The sequence below is a fragment of the Simochromis diagramma genome, unplaced genomic scaffold, assembly GCF_900408965.1.
Source record: "Simochromis diagramma unplaced genomic scaffold, fSimDia1.1 OVJJ01000545.1, whole genome shotgun sequence".
In the NCBI taxonomy this organism is placed as follows: domain Eukaryota; kingdom Metazoa; phylum Chordata; class Actinopteri; order Cichliformes; family Cichlidae; genus Simochromis; species Simochromis diagramma.
Window position 1 is genome coordinate 1486571 of NW_024387371.1, and position 20846 is coordinate 1507416.

At 41.3% G+C, this 20846-nt stretch overlaps 1 protein-coding gene across 2 annotated transcripts in view; it reads left to right on the plus strand.

Annotated features, from left to right (window-relative positions):
• Window positions 1–20846, plus strand: part of nkain4 (sodium/potassium transporting ATPase interacting 4) — a 51103-nt gene that overhangs the window by 1346 nt on the left and 28911 nt on the right. For both annotated transcript variants that reach the window (XM_040008323.1, XM_040008322.1), the window contains exons 2-3: window positions 16629–16766; window positions 17949–18029. In XM_040008323.1, coding sequence (XP_039864257.1) covers window positions 16629–16766; window positions 17949–18029 — 219 coding nt within the window. The remainder of the gene's footprint in view (window positions 1–16628; window positions 16767–17948; window positions 18030–20846) is intronic.

A 20846-nucleotide genomic window follows, 5' to 3' on the forward strand; every position in this document is an offset into this window, starting at 1 on the left:
CAAACTTTAAAAATCCGGATTTAATAACAAAGCCCACAACTTCTAATTTGTAAAGTCTTTTGGCCCTAAAACCAACATTTTACACCAGTTTTTAGGTTTCTGGCTGCTGGGTTGTCTCGCGGTCATACCTTTTAAATACTGCAAGGCTGCTAAGAGCTCAATCGCTCTTTCAGCTCTTAAATATTTGTTTAAGCTCCTGCTATCTTCCTGCTGCTCAGTGTCTTGCTGTTCTTTTGTGTCTCGGACCTGTTCATCACAGTGTGAAGAACGGGGAACTCAGACTTTTTCTTGATAGTTTGCTTATTAGGCCACAGGGGTCTTTGTGTTGCCTCTTGATTAAAATGTGACTCGCTTCACTGGTGACACAAACAATCGTCTCACACTCGCACGAATACAGTAGGCTATCAGCCCACTTTGAACCACACACCTGTTTTTCCTTCACAGTCCTCGGACCTTCTTGCCTCATTAGAGAGAAGGAGGCTGACCATTTGTTATGAGGTTTATAAAGCTGTCAACTAGCTGCCTAAAAAGTCCCCAAAGACTTCTGGAAACAGCTTTATTTTCCCCTGGCAGTATTTCTGGATGACCTGACACTTCCTGTCTGGAGGAACACACACATACACACATACACACACCTGCACATTGACAAGTTTAAACTGCAGCGAGGGGTTGTATTAAACCCTGCCTGACCTTTGAAAAGGTCGTCAGGCAGTGTGTGTGTGTCTACGTATGTGTTCACATGAATATACATGTGTATGTAGAGCAGCAAGAGGGACCCTCAATCTCCCCTGGCTGAAACCTATGCATTTAAAATGAGCCAGGTTATTCCCAGTCCATTACGGGGTAAAACTACCATTAACAAAACAACATACTCTGCTCCTCAGATGTAAAAAAAAAAAAGCCCTTGTGAACCGCTGTGTGCTAATTAGCCTGGCAGAGTGCTTTGATCAAACCTCTTTTGGCATCTCGGCCATCCCCTAATTGAATTGTGGTGCGCTTTCCTCATCAACAGGCCGAGTGCTGGGACTCATCTCTCTGGGACAGAAGGCAACAGATAATGAGCCCGTATTGATCGAAAACGCCTCTGTTCCCTCTTCTCTTTGCAGCCTAACTGTTCCAGACAGTAGTGCTGGATGGTTGTCAGAACCCCGATCAGCTCCAGAGAATAGCGAGCGTTGGCAGGAAGCCCCGTCTGTGTAACGATTAGTTTGTACTCAGAGACACCAGGGAGCTCATTTTGTTATCAACCGGTTGGGTTTTTGAGGTGTTGACCTTAACTTGACCTGGAAGTAAAGCACTTCCATTGGTCAGATACAGGACCCAGTCTAGACATATGAATGTCAGCGACTTGCAATGACGAGGAGGTTGTCCTTAATAGAGCTGATGGTTATTGTGGCTCAGCGGAGCTTGATGATAGATGAAGGAGGCCTTTTCAGTGGTCATGGCGGTTTTTCAGGAGAGGGCAGACAGGCCAGCACACAAACGCACACACACACAATCACAGTGGGCAAAGGCAATGAACTTAGAAGTGAACATTGACCCTGACATAACTATTCTGGCTACACTGACAGATGCGTCTCGCAGACACACCCACACAGTCACAGCTGCACATTCTTAACTTTGAGTTATAGGTTATTAGGTCTAGTGGTGGGTAAAGATTAGAGCCTTCATACGAGTGCAGCTGTGTTTGACCTCTGACGAGACGAGGCAAGCAAAGGAAGAAAATTGAAGCTTTTTTAAAAAATGTATTTATTTATTTTTTAAATTTTATCACATGCAAGGAGAATAAACAATGTCCTTGTTGTCACAGTAGCTGCATAATTTGTGTCTAGGAAGGAAAAAGTCACACACGGTACAGCGGCACAGGAGAACTGCAAGTTTTACCTCATGTTCACCCTTTAAAGGAGACTACCCACAAGCACCGTGTGAGTGTTTGTGTGTTACATCTTGCATCACACTGCCCACTTTTCCTCTAGTCTTTTGATGACAAAGCTGGAGAATATACTCGGTAGAGAAAGCTTCAGAGAAGAAAAGCGAGTTCAACCAAAGTACTTCCAAGAAAGTTTTTTAGCAGAAAAACAGAGCGCCTCGTCCTGAAGAGTGTTATCTCTAAAGGCGCAACATCATCCCTTGGCAAGCTTCACGTCATCTTCTACATATTACAAAGGATTTAGGTTTTGTTTTTCCCCAGTTTCCTCTGCTAACTCATTTGCTTTATGGAGGCACGAACATTCAAATTTCCTGCTGAATATTCATGATCTCAGACATGCTGGATGCCTTTAACATACTGTCTCTCTCTCCTCACTAATCTGTGTGTGCTAGCGGGCACACAACACATGGAAGGTCTTGGCCTGTAGCTTTGATATTGATGTGTCGCACAGCTATAATTAAGAATAATTACTGCAGCTGGAGCAAATTGTGTGGCAATAAAACACTATATGCTGTCAGACCAGCAAACCAGGGTGTGAGGGTTACCGCTGCTGTGTAATCCTCCCGTGCCTTGCAAATTTACTGGTGGCGTGATGTTTTGAAAGCTATTTACTACAGAAATATGAGCACAAGTGCTAGAATATTTTAATTTTCCCAGTTACAGATGCCTCGGACATCTGCTCAGTGGGTTTTGCTAAGTGCATTTGTGTGTAACTTCTTTACAGAGTGCCTGAGTGAACCTGGAGTCGTAGCTGTCTGATCAGTGATAATAAACTGCATTTCTTTGACATTGCCAGGTTGATGGAGGAGATAGGCCGGCAGGAATAAAATGAATGGTCGTAGCTCTTTATCGCTCCACTCCGTTCTCATTGTCTTCACCTCTCTGGTGCTCCTATTATGTTTTATAAAGCTTCTCTGGACTGTGATTTATATCACTGTGGGCACGAGCACATTTTTTACTATTTGTTTTGGCTTGCACAGATGGTGGAGGACTAAGACAGCACCCGTACTTGAATAATCCATGCAAAAACAAAATGTGTTGTCAGTGTATGTTAGACTCCTCGCAAACTCTGTGTATTCACTGAATACCAATAGCAAAATGACTTCTTGGGTCGGTCTGTGTACACTCTCAGTCAGTCATAGTAATCTAAGGAGCTTGGACAGAAAAGTGACTGGACTTATTTAAGTTTCTCAAAGATGTTGCACCTCTCATCCGATAAGCTTCTTCAGAACTGAAGTCATTGTCATTTTTTCAAGTACTTTACTACAGTATATAGCAAATTTACATCTGCTGTCCCCTGGCAGTTAGATGTTGAAAACAATATAAGTGATCATGCTCTGCCTTAAGCTTAACAGGGAAATGCAACCCTGCCCCCAGTCCACTTCTTGCAAATCTGGTAATGAGCTTGTATAAACTGTATAAATCTTTAGGGGGTAAATCTTTTTGCCCCTGAGTTTTTCCACTTCTTTGTAAATTCTCTCACATCCACTCCAATGGTTTCAGCAATGTCCCTCCATGAATTTGCTGTCATTTGTGAGTCCTTTTGGTTGATGCAGCATTTATTTTTTTTCTTACATTGAGATGATAATTGTTACTCTCTCACTGATAAATTTACAAAATTCAACAAAAAAAGTTTCTAGAAATGCATAAGAGTGATTGACAGTACTGTATAGGACAGTTTCAACAGTTGCAGGCTTTGTCAGCCCTACATGTAGTTACATTTCTGGGGAGGTGCACATCAGGTTATGCTGTAGGTAATCCAGCAAAGAGCTGACACAGAATCTGAAAGGTGCAACTGGATTTTCAGTAGATCAAGTGATTATTCTTATGGAAGGGAATTGGGTAGAAGATGCTAAGGTATGCCAAATACTACTTTGTTTTTGTTCCACCATGCAATACCATCTGGAAGGCATCTGTTTGTAAACTACTTCCATTTTTCAGTATGGCAATGATACCAAACACACCGCTAATGCAGAAAAACACACAATTGAACTCTATTTGTCATGGATTAGCCTCACCAGAGCCAGAAGCTCAGCATTATTGAAGCAGTGTGCAATCATCTTGTTAGGAAGAGAACATCCAACATCCAAAGAACAGCTATGAATGTCCTTCTACAAGATTTGAGAATTGTTCCTGAAGCCTACTTACATAAGTTCTATATCTTGTCATAGTGTATTTCCATATATGTTTGCATGTGTCCACAAATTGCTGCAATTATTTCCCAGCAAAACATAAAGAAATGAGGAATTGCTAAAGACATTTGTCCAGTACTGTAGCTTTGGATCTGTCCCGATATGTGCTTTGGTCTTAGAAGAATTGCTACTTGTATCATACAGTTTATACAAGCTGATTAACAGATTTGCAAGAAGTGGACTGGGGGGAGGGTTGCAATTTCCTGTTAAATCCTAGAGCAGCACCTATCAGCTAACGGACCAGGGACAACCGATGTAGAATTGTTCTGTACTGTAGTTAAGTGTTCTTCCTGTTTTATAAACTAATAAATCAAACTAATCTGGAGTCAGTTGAACACACTATGAGGCCTTAATAATACATTTATTACATTATTATTTTTAAATACATTTAAAAATAATAATGTAACAGCCTGTCCAACCTATTATAATTGATTAATTCATTCTGCATTACAAATTGCTCTTCAAACTGCATTAGCTAAATAGAAAAAAACATTTTTCTAAAAGAAAGTTCACATGCAGAAGCCCATTTCCTTTCAAAAATTGCTGTGTGTGAAACGGGGAGCTCAAAGGTCTGACAGTAAATGACTATAGCTCACAGAGCTCCATTAGTTCAGATAATCTCAGAAATGAAGGTCTTAACCTCATCTTATATTGTCTATGGGCCCATATTCTTTTCGTTTTGAAGGTCATGCGGTTCACCGTAATTAGGTACCGTAGGTGTATGTGTGTAAGTGCTTGTGCTTGTGCTGTCAAATAGACCCCCAGTGTTCAATGCTGATTGTGGTCTTGACCCAGGTGCTCTGTTGATTGCTATTCCTGAACAACCCTCATCCACAGAAGAGCAGTTTCTGACAGGTCATGCCCGACCTGAGCTGCAAAGTTGATTAAACAACAGCTTACAATGAGACACCAAGACAAGGTGACTCCGTAATAAATTCACAGTCACATCGCTGACTTCTGGAGCTCCAATGTGTCATCATCTCACCTTAGAGCTTAATGTAACCTGGGTACTCGGGGATGGGAAGCACTGCTTGAATCTGTAATGAATGTCTTTAGCATGTATCCTTTGTGGAAAGACAATAAGGCTCTGCGCGATCTTCTTTCCCTCTTTTTGTATCCTCCACCCCTCTACCCACCCTGTTTTCTTTTCTCCCCCTGCTGGGATCGCGGGCAGGTTGGAATATGTTTGCATTATTGATTACCATCTAATTTATCAGTGGGGCAACAGTCACTGGAGATTTGGAAGACATACAGATAGAAAGAGGGAGAGAAGCAGGGAGTCAAAAGAGGGGCGGTTGTGGTAGTTCAACCTCTCACCCTAGACCAATTATGAGCATGACCCTCGAGACCTGAGATCTCTACATTTCACTTTCCCCTTCCCCTCTCTTTCATTTTCTTTCATTCTCCGGCCCTCTTTCTGGTGCGCTGTTACCAGGGAAACCTTTACTTATACAATAAGATGCTGAGGAGCCTGCAGGTAATGAAAGCCAGCTTGTCAAAAGGAAGCTTGGTAATGTATGATGCAAATCTGAGTTAGCATGCTGAGAAGGGAGATGAGTGTTAGTAGACAACCTCTGGGCGTTAGACTGCAACGATGATGGCTCACATCCTTTTGTCAGGGCAGCTGTCACTCTAAAGATAACCTTACTTACATGCAGTATGTATCCTCTAACCGTGCCGCAAAAATGTCTGAAATCCAACATTCGAATCAGTATGACCCACCTGGTTTGTTCACAAACTTTATCTGAGAGCAAGAATCAGCTGATCTCAAGCCAACCGTCAGCCGATGGCTTGTCTGATAGCCTTCAACTGCCAAAGCCTAACATATTACAGGGAATATTACTTTAAATTGCCTACCGCTGCTTCTGCAAGCCGCTTTGCAGTCCACCTCCATCTCCTCTTCATGCTGTTGTGTCACCAGTTACTGATGCTTTCTCAGTTTTTTTTTATGGGTCAGTGTTGCGTGTCCCCACATGTGAAGATGAGGAGGTCCCAGTACATAACCATGCTACCAGTGCAGATGGCAATAACAGCCTTCTTTTGAATATAGTAGCCCTGACTGGAGCGGGGCATGGTTGTGCATTGGTTAGCACTGTTGCCTCATAAGAAGGTCCTGGGTTAAGACCAGACTGAGGCTTTTCTGTGTCTGCAGTGGTTCTCTCTGGGTACTCCGGCTTCCTCATAGTTCCAAAACACCCATGCATGATTCTGAATTGACTGTAGGTGTGAGTTTCTGTGACCCTAACCCTCCAGGGTGTACCTCTCACCCTGTGACAGCTGTCTTAGTCCTCCACCCGCAACCCTGATTCGGACAAGCTAAAAAAAAATGAGCGGTCCTGACTGGAATGTGTTTATAATATACCTCTGTCTGTGATGAGATGTTTAACAGATTAAAGCAGCTAGGTGATGACCTTCACCGTCACGATATTGCTCATGGATGTGAGTTTATAATAATATGAGTGTTTGTCAAAAAACCCATCTCCTTTGTCCCTTGTTGCCCTTTTTACAACTATTCGCAATTTTAATGTCTTCAATTTACTAGACCATTAATTATGTTCTTAGAGAGAAAGCTGTGGACTGGGAAAATGTGACTGTGCACATATGCCCATCCATGCAGAGGCTTGTGCCAGTGTGCCTGTGTGTGTGTGTGTTCCACATCAATGATATTGCAATATTAAGCTATAATGGAGATAGAACTAGAACTATTTGCAAGCCCATTTCTCTCTTTCCATTCCAGTGGTTCCAGTGGTGTCATTTGTTATAGTGTGGCATCGAATAAATTGCTTGGGGAGCACCACAGCTGGGATGACTATCTTGACAGATCATACTCAATTGAATGGCTGCAATGCATATTCATCCCACTCAAATCCCCCCCCCCCCCCACAGTTTTTGGCAGCCTGTCCTTGTTTTACAAGCAGCTGATGACTTCACGGATGTTTTTGCTCTAATTGTGTTTTGTGATCAAATGGTCGGACAGCACGGATGCACGCAGCGTAACTTCCTCTATGGTGGATGAAAGATTACGAGTGATGGTATTATGATGAAAAGAGCAACATTACTGACTCAATTATGGAAAGCAGAGCTGGAGGGTGCAAACTGCTGACAGCTGTTTGCTGTTCTTGACTGCATATTTTTGATGAGAATTTCCTCTGTCGCTGCTAAATTGCCTACTTGTTAACTGGGGCGAAACCTAAACAGCTCTTTGTTAAATCTGGGACATGATGAAGCAGAAGAGCGGAGACGATTGGCTGGTTTAAGCTGCTCCCATTCTTAACTTTTTCTTCCATCCCATCTATGGTTGATGTGTTTGGGTTTTAATCACCACTTTATTCTTGTAGTGCTTTTCTTCTATCATCTCCCTAGAAGATGTTGTTACTTTATATTTTTTGCACATGAACCTTTTTTTAACGTGACCTGATATAATTTATTTCTTTTGGAGATGAAGTAAGATTCAGTCTGCTGTCATTTTTTTCAAGAAAAGCACACATACCCACTAAACTTACATTAAACCTCTGGTCTGAGGCTAAACTCATAAGAGCTGCTACATTTACCTGAAAGATGATGCAGTAAAGTCTCGTTTAACCTTCAATAATGTGAGCATTACTGTCCCTGATTAGCTTAAAAATGTTATCTGAAGGAGGAGAAAGAGGAAGAGATATTGAGCAAGACAGCCATTTACCAGAAACGAGAAGGCTTTCTGGTGTCACAGTGTACACATTTGGGTTATTTCTCAGAGGAACATGTTAATCACCAAGTCAGCTTCATGACGAACATGTGCTAATTCCTCTCAGTGCTGGCCAATATTTTTTTCCAGGTGTATTATTCCATTCTCTAAGACTGCATGCATTAAAGGTTAACTATAAAAATATTACCTTACTTGTAACTAAAGATTTGCCAAGAACCTTTGGATGGGCTCAGTACATTTCCACCACGGGGACCAAGGTCTTAGTTAAGTTCTGAGGAAATTATTTTTAGGAATGTCCTGAATACTGTTTTTTTAGGCTCTGGGGCTTCAGTAGTAATCACCATGAAATTTTCAAAGATTAGGTAGGTGGTTTTAACATTGCAGCTTCACATTCCTGCCCACTTCAAAACCAGAGAAGCCAAGAGAAATAAAGGTATGCAGAAAACTGATCTTCCATGCCTATTGATGATAGTCTCTCACAGTTGTTGCTTTTTCATTGAGACAGTATGTCTTGTATGTCTGCTGCGCAAACACTGATTTAAATACATTATAGATTGACTGCTGTCTCATCAAAATCATATTTAACGTCCATCTAAAAGATTTCTGAGAGTGGATGTAATAATTTTTAAGCAAAGTACAGCAAACTCAAAATAAAAGAAGTACAGGGTGAAGAAACTTCGTAGCAGATGGAGAAATGGAAGTGGGACAACTTTTACCCGTAACGAGGTCAGTGGACAGACAGGCTAAGAACTCTGAGTGGGTCTCAGCGTGAACGTATGCTATGAAGTAAGCTTGATTCACTTGAACTGATTAAGCTCAATTACCTGAGCTGGTTGTTGCCTCCAGTCCAGAAGATGTTTAAAACCTGATCCTAAAGCAAACACATGAGAGAGAGCGAGAGAGAGCGAGCACAACAACACAGGGCAGAATCCAAAAAGTTTAAAGTGGTTTGTCACAGTTCAGAGAGAGAGTTAGTTCAAAGCGCTGGCTTTTGTCACGTTTCTTTCAGGAGGGGCAGATTTACGTGCTCCCAGTAGCACTGACAGATTAGCATGTTATTATTAGTAGGAACACTTAAGGTTTTACATATTTCATCTTAAATAGGGTTGATTATTTTTTATATACTTGAAATAGCTTCTTCTTCTTCAAAAAAGAGATGCCCGAGCACCTCTCTTCCCCTCTCTTTAGCACTGCCACTTAAGCAATTGATATTTAAAGGCACTAGCTTCTGTGTGTTTCATTGTGCAGGCCATATTTCAAACAGCGAAGAAGAAAGTGGCTTATGAAGGCACCCTACCTCTTAATCCCTGTCTCAGCTCTGCTAGACTAGGCACAACCAAGGGCTATCTATCTGTCCAACTCTCCATGTGCCCAATCAAAGCCACACACACACACATACACACCACCACCACCACACACATACTGAGATTGGCACCATTAGTTACACTGCTACACAAGGACCAGGCAGCCACCAGAGTATAATAACTTTACCCAGGCAAGAGGTGAAAAATTGGATTGTAGAAAGTTTTTGAGAAGTACTTTAGTGCCTGCTGGGAGTCACAGAATAAAAGACAAGTCAGAGCAAAAAAAAGAAAAGATATGACAGCCAGCCTCTAATTCATGGTTTGTCCCTGTTACTGTCCTGCTCCTTATTTAGTCTCAGAGTAAAGCATTTTAGTAGTTACCTCTAGTAACAGCAGTTTGGTCGCACTTCATTTAAGCACGGTGTCTTCTTGGATCCACTGAGGTTCATTTGCATATTGACACACAGACCCAAGATGATGTTCGTTTGACTCTAAACCTGGTCTGTTTCGTTTGTTATTCAGGACTGAATGAACCTGTGAAAAACGTGTTTAAGGATTGTCCTAATCCAAATGGAAAGGGTGATTTCCTGTTTCTCTGATCCACCTGTCTCTCAGTTCTTCCAGAAATTCACAAGAAAAAAATAATAATACATGAAAATGACATTTTGGATAAAATGTGCAGTAGAAAAGTTTTCTAATTTGCTGTCTCGTCCAGACCCCTTAGACTAGTATCCCCTCGGGGGTATTTCAACACCCAAATTGGCAACCCCTTCAACGGGGCCATGCAAGAACTCCTATTTCAGTTATTTTTATATTAGGTGTGGAAAAGTCAAAAAATTAGAAGAGACAAGCATGAATCTGGACTGGATTTTTTTAATAGTCTGCCGTGCTTTGCACTGACTTTGTCTCTATTCCCAGTAACTTCTTGCAGGCAGGAAAGTGCCAGTTAGAGGGCAAGACACACGTGAAACATTAGTGCCTGTTTGAATATTACATACAAATTGGCCCTGTGAGTCTCATTTTATCTGGCTTGCTCTCACTGAGTCGTGTGTTTTTATGTAAGTAAAATCAACCATTAAAGCCAATGAGATAAGAAAACGGGAGATGGCCGAATAAGTAGGAGTTGTCTTTAATTTACCCCTCATATCTCCTGGCTCGCCTCAGTGTTGTCCTTCAGCCTGACAGTGTGAGTCAGAGTTATACGCTTGAACACAGAGGAGTCTGACTCATGCAGCCTAAAGTCATAAAGAATGGACACACGTACACGCACACACACACATATCCTGATGACACATCTAGTAACATGTTATTAGAGGACATTTCACTGAGGACAAACAGAAAGAGAAACACTGATGTGATCTCTGGTATCTGCAGGCTAAGGTGGGAAGCTGTGGAAATGAGAGGGTCAGCAGTCACCTCTATCTTCTAGCTCGGGGTGGAAATCACACCTAACACCTCACCAGAAATCTGCCCTACTTTCTGGATATCTCGAACTCACGGCAACATGGTTTGAGTTAATAATCATAAACAACTGTCAAGACGGCGCGACACATGTTTCGGTCTCTGTCTGAAACCCCAGTTGGATGCGCAGTCAAAGCACGCTGCCTTTCATTCATTTCAGCCACTTATCTGGAGCACACATACGCGTCTTAATTAGCTCTCAAACGATGCAGATCAAACGTTTTTTTTCTCCCTCAGACAGGTTCACTCTGATCCCCCACATCACTCTTATGTGTGGCTTGCTTCCTTCTTTCCTTCTTTTGTATCACATTTAAAAGGTGGCGGTGATTGAAATGTCTTTCGGATTTGATATTCACTAGTTTCATATTGGAGAAAATGGGGTCTATAATGTCGGGCTGTGTTCTTTATTGCTCTGTTTGTGTTTGCTCATGTATGCAGACCTCTAGAGACTGAGTATATTTACCAGCTAAGTGAGAGAAGCAGCAGCACTGAGGTCTGTGTTCCTAATTTGGTATTGCATGGCCATGTAATTGACAGCTTTAAATAGATATTAAAAAGCAGAGAAGAGAGAGAACTCAGAATGGACAGTAGTGGAAGTGTGAGGAGTGCTTGTTGCATCCTGCTGCCGTACCCATCCCATAATTGGCAGTTATTTATAGTGGGAGGAGTGGTATGTGTGGCCAACATGCTTCTCCACATATACACACCCAAAACCAAAATGCACACTAAGAGTTTCCGTCACCCAAGAGGGAGTCATTTGTGCTTGCGAGAGGTCAGTGGGAGGCTTTTACGGGCCGTTATGTAGCCGGCTCAATATTCCTGGAAGAGCATTGGTATCTTTTGATCAAATTCCACCCCACTCTCCAGTAACCCACTCCCTTTGAATTGTGGGCTAATTGTGCTATATAGCTTTTGTGTAAGTGTGTGTGTGTGTGTGTGTGTGTGTGTGTGTGTGTGTGGGGGTGTGTGTGTTTGGGGGTGGGCAAAGGCCTTTCTATCCTTGATTGATTGTTGTCATCTTGGTGTATTATTGAGTTAGCAGCTTGCGTGATAGGGCAACTGCAGCTTCTCAGAGGAGAGGACACACACCAACGCGCACACACACACACATGCCTCATGCCTATATGATCTTTAATTCAATGACTGGTGGAAATAATTCAGGGAAAAGGTCTATGGCTGTGTGTAATAAATACATCATGGGATCTGAATTATGTTTGTTGGATGGATGGTTTTTATGCTTATTAACTAGACTTCTGTCCCAAGCCGCGACAGCAGTCCATGTCAGATAACATATGTGCTGAGGCCAGTGTGTGTGTGTGTGTGTGTATTTTTACATTAGTAAGCAATATTAAAAAAAAAAATCAGTGTCAGGATAAGAATTATTAGGAAACAGTTTAGCATTTTGGCTGGCGCCACATTGCAAAATGGATGTCACGGACAACAGATGGCCATGCGGTAAAGCACACTCTGCTTTCTTGTCTATTTCACTCTAAATGAAACTGTATTTTACATCATGAACATCACATTGCGCTAAATAAGGCAAGAGACTGAAAGCTTTAATGCGTGTTTACTGAGGTTATAAATTACATCAGCAGTGAGGTATTTTTTCCATGGACTTCTATATAATCAGACTTCCTACTGAATCCAAAGGAGTTGACCTCTGTTACTCATTAGAAAAAAATGCAGCGTTAAGGCAATTTCTGTTTGGTGCTGCTTCTGAAACCCAAATGTAACATCCATCTTTTAGACGTAAAAGATAAGTACACCAGTTCAGTTCTAAGGTATTAGGACACAATAAAAAAAAAAAAAATCAACCGGTCTTAAAATCAGGTAAATACAACGTCAGATGAACAATAAAACCTGACAAAACCTGACAAACAATTTAACAAAACCTAAACCACAACGCAGAAGCAGTGGGTGAAAAACTTCTCGCTGATTCCTGAGGAATTAAGAGGGTAAGTAGCAGCCAGATGCTGCTATTTAAATGCACTTGATTCAGTGATCATCAGCAAGCCTGAGCGTCTCTATAGAAGCAGAAGTTTTGAGATTTTGCTTGTTTGGAGCATTCGACTGTCTGTTAACATGATACCAAGGAGAAAAGACATCAGTAATGATCTTAGAGATGCAATTGCTGCTGCCCGTCAATCTAGGAAGCGTTAACAGGCCATTTCCAGACAATTTCAAGTCCATCATTTTACAGAGAGAAAGGAGTGTGTATCTCAGCAAATTCACCCAAAGATCAGAGTGTGCAACACTGCACGCTGTGTGACCCAGCAGCAACAATTCTGACTCTACAGACCTCAGTTAGCATGTGAAATGTTGAAGGTTATGACAGTATAATTAGAAAAAGACTGACCAAATATGCTTTGTTTAGAAGGAGAAAGCCTCTTGTCTCTAAAAAAGGCTTAGGTTTACAAAGTTTAATGTGAACAAACAACAAAACATTTGAAACAATGTCCTTTGGATAGTCAAAACCAAAGTGGAGATGTTTGCCATAATACGCATCACCACATCTGGAAAAGCAAACAGCACATCAGGATTCAGGCTTGCTTTGCAGCCACAGTCATTGAGTTGATCATGAACTCTTCTGTTTACCATTTGTTTGACAGCTAAAGCAGCAGGATAATTATGCAAACCAAAGGGTTTGCAAATCTACAACAGACTGGCTGTAAAAGAAAAGATTTAAGGTGTTGCAATGGCCACATTCAAAGTCCAGACCTCAACTTGACTGAAGTGCTGTAGGAGCTTAAGAGAGCTGTGCAGAAATAAATGCCTGCAAACCTGAACTGAAGCCATGTTTTAAAGAATTGTGGGCCAATATTCATCCACAGCGACGTGAGAGGCTGATAAAGTCATACAGGAACAGCAGCTTATTGCTACTAAAGGTGGTTCGACAAGCTGCTGAATCATAGGGTGTACTTTTTCCTCACTGCTTCTGCATTTTGCGTAGCTTAAAAAATGACACACAGCCATTTATCATGTGTTGTTGTTCATCCGATGTCTAATTTAAACCTGGTTTTGTTGTGCTTTTATTTTACGTTGTTATGCATAAAACCTTAGAACTGAAAGATGGTAGACTTGACTGCAGTCTGTGTTATCTAAACCGACAGACACGCTAAGTTTTAATGAAGAAAATATCTAAAGTTACCTCGTGACTTTTCCTCATTCTTTTAGCCTTTTCAGAAATTGTGCCAAGCACACGCAGATAAGACCCCAGGGCTATTTTCACTTATCTAGCCAAAGAGAATAAAAGCTGGTTAATAGAATTTGATCTCTCTTTTTTTTTTTCTTCCACCAGGATTAGCGCACAACATTTTGGGGGAGCTGTATCATCTGTTCTTCCCGTTATTTCTTTTCTTCTCCACCCCACCCACATTTCACTCCCCCACTTAGATAATTATTTTGAGATCAAGGGTGCTCGGGGAGTTCGGAGTAACATATAACTAGATGAAAAATATGAGAAGTCAATTTGTTCTTATTTCAGATTTTCTTGCAACAGTAATAAAGCTCAGTTTTAACCTCAGGGAGAATCCTGGCAAAAAAAATATAGCGCAAGTAACCGAGAGCAGAACAAATATAAAGTGAATACTGGATAAACAGACCAAAGCAAAAAGTTTTGCAATCTTAACTTCCTCTCAACTGAAAGGACAAGAGAAATGGGAGAAAAAGAAAAAAAAAACGTATGACAAAATGTCAGGCTTTCCCTGTGGAGCTGAGGAAGGCTGACAGGGAGATGGGATATACCTCACACCACCATACAATGGGCTAATATACAGGGCATCATTAGGCAGGAAAAGAGTGCAAGATACCTCAAAGTGCAGTTCCTTCAATACTCCTGCATGTAATTGGCTGCAGGACTTTGTGTTCATCGGCCTGGAGCACAAGCCTGGATAACTAGAGCTGATATCCATCCTGCCACATGAGAAGTACAGCGCATTAATTCATTTAACCATTACACAATCAATTATGGATTTAAAAAAGCGGCTTTTTAGAAAGTCATCTGTATCAACTTCAAGAGCCTGTTTTAAAAAGCTCCTTTAATACCACAAACAGTACATGTTTGCTTGTCTTCCATTAAGTTTATTATTAAAATTTTAAATTTATTATTGATCGGCCTGAGGTATCGCATTAAAATCATTGATCAGGCTTAAAACTGGGTCTCTTTCATGTTTGATTGTAGCCAGTATGATGCAGGAGTAGCACTTGATTCTTATTAACCTTCTCTTATGTCTTCACAAAATAGGGAGGGATTAATTCAGATATTTATCCAGACGTGCATCTAAAAGTCATAGCTGAATTATAACTCCAATAATGGGGTCTGGGTCAAGCCGGCAAACACTTCAAACAAATTAACTGCAGCCTATAGCTGCATCTAATTTTTGCTGAAGTCCTCATGCATCAGTTTTATTTAGCTCTCTAACCGTGACCCAGAGCTGGCCAGAAGATCTATGACTCCTGATTTTATTCATTCCCTCCAGGCTTTCTCAATTCTGGGGATAGACAGAAGTTATCAGGAGAGTTGGGGGGGCTCAGTCGTCTTGCATTAGCATATGTTGTTTGTGATTTTTTTTTTCCCCCTTTATCCTTTCCCATCTCTCTGAGTTTATACCATGTATTTCCCCAGCATTTGCCTGATCTGTCTCAGTTTTCCAGCCATCTTTTCTTGTCTGTTGTCTTATTTTCATGTGCATGAAAAGTGCAGTTCGTGGGGATGTTCGTTGACTTTGGCATGGTAAGGCTTGATGCAGTTCACTCACCTCTCCCTTTTGTCACTTCACACCCTGCCTGTGGACTTATTCCCCTCGTTCATTTTTAATTATCACTCAGTGTTTGATCTTCTCCCTCCCCTCCCTGTCACAATGTCTCATTGAGTTTCTAGTAACATTTCCATTACATCAAGGAGCGCAGCCACCGTGGTGTATGGAGTGTGGTGTGTGCATGTGTGTGTGTGTGTGTGTTGCATGTGTGTGTGTGTGTGTGTGTGCTTGATGGGTTCTTCCTATCTTTGAGGCAGCAACAAGATTTCTCCCTCTCTCATCCATCTTCAAGCGCTTGGCTGTAAATGACATGTCAGCACCCAACGAAACACATCATTGGTTGAGACACACACACACATGCACACAGACACACACACACACTGGGAATGGAGTGGAATTGGATTGGGAATGGAATTTTAATTAAGCGGTTTGCACCCTCTCCCTGTATTTTCCAGCAAATGGCATGCTAATTGTGTTGATGCAAATAGGGCCTGCTACTCTTGAAAGTTCAGCTTGCTTTGTTTTGTGTTTTTTTTTTTTTCATGTCACAAAATACTGCACAGAAAGATTGGAGCTACAAAGAAAGGTGAAAGAGACTGATGTCCTCTTCAAACAAAAAAGAAGAAATAAAGCAAAAACCAAAGAAAGACATCATACTAGAACAAATCTTTATTTAAACGTAACTAGCCTTAAAACATTATTGATGCAGGACTAAGAATGAATAGTCTGTACTGGGAAAACTGTGGAATTTCTCTTCTTTTTTTTAAAATTGTAGATGGTTTTACTTTTCTTGTGCATGTGAATATTCGTTGTTGTTTGTAAGCACATACCGTAAGCTCACTGCAGTGGTATTACTAAGGAAGGCCCTCACCTCCCATAAAGTTCCCAGAGCATTCTCATTCCTGGCAGGCATTGGCAGAAAGGTTGGAAATAGTGATCTAGTCCATGGCTCAGCAGGGGCTGAATCAATAAATCTGTCATTGTTTATTTTATAAAACTTCTGCCCCCCCACCACCACCACCCCACCCTGGGTGCTTCCATCGTTTGAGGCTAAACTCTCAAGCTGTTCATGTCAAGTGGCTCAGTGTGGATTGTTGGCCGGTTCCTTTGAGGGAGACACATGTTGTCTTCAATAAACCAAGAGCAGCACAGGCTTGTAGTGTTTATCTTGATTCTTTATTATTATTAATTATTGCCCGTTGGTGTTTTCCAGATTTATGTAATCAGGTTTCATTTCTTGCAGTTCCCTGCATTGCATGTTAACCTGACTTTCTTCTTCTTCTTCTTCTCACCCTTTAGGTGTTGGCTTTAGAAAGACAGGTCTTTGACTTCCTTGGTTACCAGTGGGCCCCCATCCTCGCCAACTTCTTCCACATCATCATTGTTATCCTCGGCCTCTTTGGCACTATCCAGTACCGGCCACGCTACATTGTAGTGGTGAGTGCACATAAATAAATCACATTTGTCTTGCAGTTCAGTTGAAACTCTGTACAGTCTCTCACATAATCCTATTTTTTGTGGGGGTTTTGCATCACTTTGCGTTTGCTCTCTGTCTGTGCATGTACCATACCTCGGACATGTTGTTGCTTTTCAATTGTGCTGCACTCTTTTGTGCATTGTGCGACACCCTTAAATCACTCTAATCCCTTGGTAATTAGGCCTAATTAAAGGGGGTGGGATCTTGAGGGGGTGGTGGGCCACTAAGGAGCTCATCAGATTTATACACGGCTTCAAGTTTGGGGACAGAGAAGGTCGTTCTTTAAAGCGCAGTGGAATGCATATGCAGCTTGTTCATTACTTTGCCAGAAAGCACCACTACAAGGCTTTATAAATGCACTTTTACGCACGTCAGTTTTTATTTGACAACGTAACGTTCATCTAAGGCATTAAAAGCCTGTTCTGAGCAGCATTAGTGGAAGCACAGATGGCGATGTTAATGACAGGAAAAGACTGGAGGAGTGTGCAACAGATACAGAGAACAGAATAAATAAAGAGAGGCAGGGGAGGATAGATTGAAGTCACGCAGGATAAAATGAAGACACAGAGGAAGCAGGAATTGAAGGGAGGGGAGGAAGGAGGAAAAGTTTCAGCCATTGTCTATTGTCAGATGGAAAATGGAAGAGTGCAAGCTAAGGGGTTCCAAGATCTAACACGAACATTTTTACAGGGGCGCTGATTTGCCCTTTACTCTTTCGCTGACATTTTAAACACACAGTTCATCATGAGTCAGAGGATTTGACAATCTTCACTGTGATGAGTCTGTCAGTGAATACCGCTCAGTAGCACTCTATAGCTGTCAACAGTTGGCTGTCTAAGCGTACAATTTTAGAAGTGGTTTAGTTTTGAGCTTCACTCAGCTCTTAAAAACCTGCAGCCCCCTTAGGGCTCAGATAGACTTGCTGAACTTACTGGCATCATGAAGAAAAAAAAGAGGTCTTCCATATAAATTTGTGTGTGTATAGTGTCTGCATGTGTATAGAGCTATGTAGGTTTGAAAGCCCAGTGGCCACAACCTTTTCTTTGTTTACTACCTTATTCATCCAGCCTGCCATTTATTTTGAAACTGTCATATTGTCTTCAATTTTCCCTGCAGCTAAACAGTTTTTTATTCCCCTCCAGTACACGGTATGGGCCGCGATCTGGGTAGCCTGGAACGTCTTCATCATCTGTTTTTACCTGGAAGTAGGAGGCCTGTCCAAGGTGAGAATGTCAAAATTCCAGCCTAGCTGTTTTCTCAGGATCTTCCTTCACGTGTCTTCGTCCCATTGAAGCATTACTGTTTGTGCCTGAGATAAATCTTTGTTATGTATGTGCACATGCAGGTGGATGGAAACATTCCCACTTTTTTTAATTAATTATTAAAAAATGTGACTTGTAAGATGTACCCCTAATACTTTCTGAGTACGAAATAAAAGAGTAACATAGTAGCCAAACCTGGTCAGTGAGCCAGCTAGCAACAAAATTATGAGAGAGAAAGGGTCGGGAATATACATTCAAAATATGAGTGATGGTGTTGTTTGAAATCCATTGTAGCACTGATGATAAAACAAAAATAAAAATCATAAGTTAACTTTCCAGATATATTTATATAACTGACCCATAGAATATGGGTAAAATGCCCATGCGCAGTGCCTTTGTTTTCATATGCACATGGCGGAAAAAAAGAATGGCGGCGACAGAGAATGTGAAGGGCAAAAGCGGATCGTTGAATGAAACAGATGAACCACAATTGGTTTGTAAAAATGGTGCCAACTTCAGTAGTGTGGAACTGGTTTGGTTTTCATCCGTCAGATACACACCAAAGCACAATTTTTGGTAGAACATGCAAGCGGGCCGAAAAACCTGGGGCTGCACAGCGTCAACGCATTAGCGCCGTCCAGTAGGGCTGTTCGATATAACGATATATATCGGATGACGATATAAAAACGTCTATCGTTTCATTTTACGCTATCGTTTGTTTCGTGGTGTCGCAAAATAAACTGTTTACGGCAATATTTTTTCTCAGTTTTGATGGTCACTGTAGTGGCTATGTTAATTTCTTAAAGTTCTCTCTTTCTCTTATATTTTATATAACCACACTACAGACAGACAAGCGCCTGTTTTTATGCGTTGTGGTTAGCAACAACGACGGTAAAACCATCGCGTGTCTGCTTGTTTATGTTCCACATAAACCTTTCACAATAAAGCTCAAGATCCTGTTGAGACTTTTCAAAATAAACTGAATCACGTGAAAGAGCAGATTATTTACGGATGAGAATTTAAAAAAGAGCCGCCAGGTGCTAAAAAATAAACCTTAGACTCAAACATTAGAACAGGCTTTTCCCCGCAGCACGCTGTGTAATAAATACTCACAAAGAAAACGGCGGCCGCTACAACTTAAGTCTAGAAATGTATAGTTTCATGCATCTGTTAAAACACTCGACTCCAGCTACATGACGCGCAGCTGGAAACACTTCTCGCAAGTCGAGCTGCCCGAGATTCACAGAATTTACAGAAAATGTTACATTTCTGTGATTTATATCGTTATCAGACGATAGAATTCTTATATCGGGATATGAGATTTTGGTCATATCTCACAGCCCTACCATCCAGCCCCATGCACGGGGCGATCCGCGTTAACTGGCTAACGGAGATTTGCTGCGTTAACGCGCTTATGGCGTTAACGTCATTTTAATGAGATTAACGCTGACAGAACTAGTTTTAATAATAAAACTTTGGCAAGCTACGAAGCTGCAACTCTTGATGGATTGTCGGAGCATTACGGCTACCGTAGTCAGGAGCCTGGTGGATTAATACGTACTGTGCTTCAACATAATATTACCGTATTGTGTGTGTATAACCTCTGTTAAGTTTTGTGGATATTATACATGGTTATGCAGAGGATATGTCGGCCAATTTCCACTGGAAATGCCTTTTGGTTAAACTGTCAGCAAGGAATTTGCTTTTGCACTGTTAAATTTTTATATAGCTTTAATGCACATAAAAAACAGCTGCTTGTTTAAGTGAAAATACAAGAGTTTCTGCACAATGAGCTATAATGTGTACATATGCCTCACTTTAGTTATGTTACCAGATGCAGACCTGGACGTCTTGAATCCTTGCTTTCTTTCCTTTGCTTTTGTTTAAGGCCATTAAAATTTTTTGCATTTCTTTTTTGTTGACGCTTTTGTTCTGCAGGTGTTCAGTTTGAGTTGTTCAGTCTGGTACAATCTGTGTTGATATGATGAGCAGAGAATGGGTTAAATCCTGTAAGGGTACCTGTCAGGTTCTGGTAGGTGTGTTCTCTAACCATGTTGGAAGGCATTTGTTTTCAAAAACCACACTTAGATAAGGTTTAAAATCTTATTTTTGTTATTCCACTCGAGGACAGAGGGTGAAATCTCTGTGAAAGGCTAGCTAATTAAATTTTTAGTGTTTTCAAATTTGAGGTTTGATTACAAATTCCAAAAGAGAAAGGGTGCAGTTGTCCTGAGAGCCAGGGCAGATGAAGGCAAAGATGGTTCTCTGGAAAAGAAGCCACAAAAAAAGCCTCAAGTAATAGTTTTCCTGAAAATGATTCAGCTTCCTTTAGACCTTGTGCCAGTGCTGTTGCTTTATTGCACCATGCAGGCTGCACCTATAAGAATTGTTGCCATGTAATATAAAAGCATAATTAAGGCTTCTTGAGCTTTATCGGCACTGAACACATATTTCAGCTTTAATTAGATATGATGCATTGCCGCCAGGTCTTTTCTGCCTGAACAAGCCCGAAGGCCTTGGTGAGAATAACAGTGAAGGCAGAGTAAACACAATTACTTGCAGTGTATAATGAATGTGTGACACAGCCATCTATGAATCCACTCTCTGAACAAATCACTCCCTTGAGGATTCTGTACAATATTCACCCACAACAGCAACACCCCCAGCATGTGTGTGCATGTATGTGTGTGTTTTCTTATATTTGGCTGGTGCGTTTCTGTCGACCTGTGGGTTACCCTGCTGTGTTTCAAGTGGAAGCTTAAATGTAATAGGTAAATA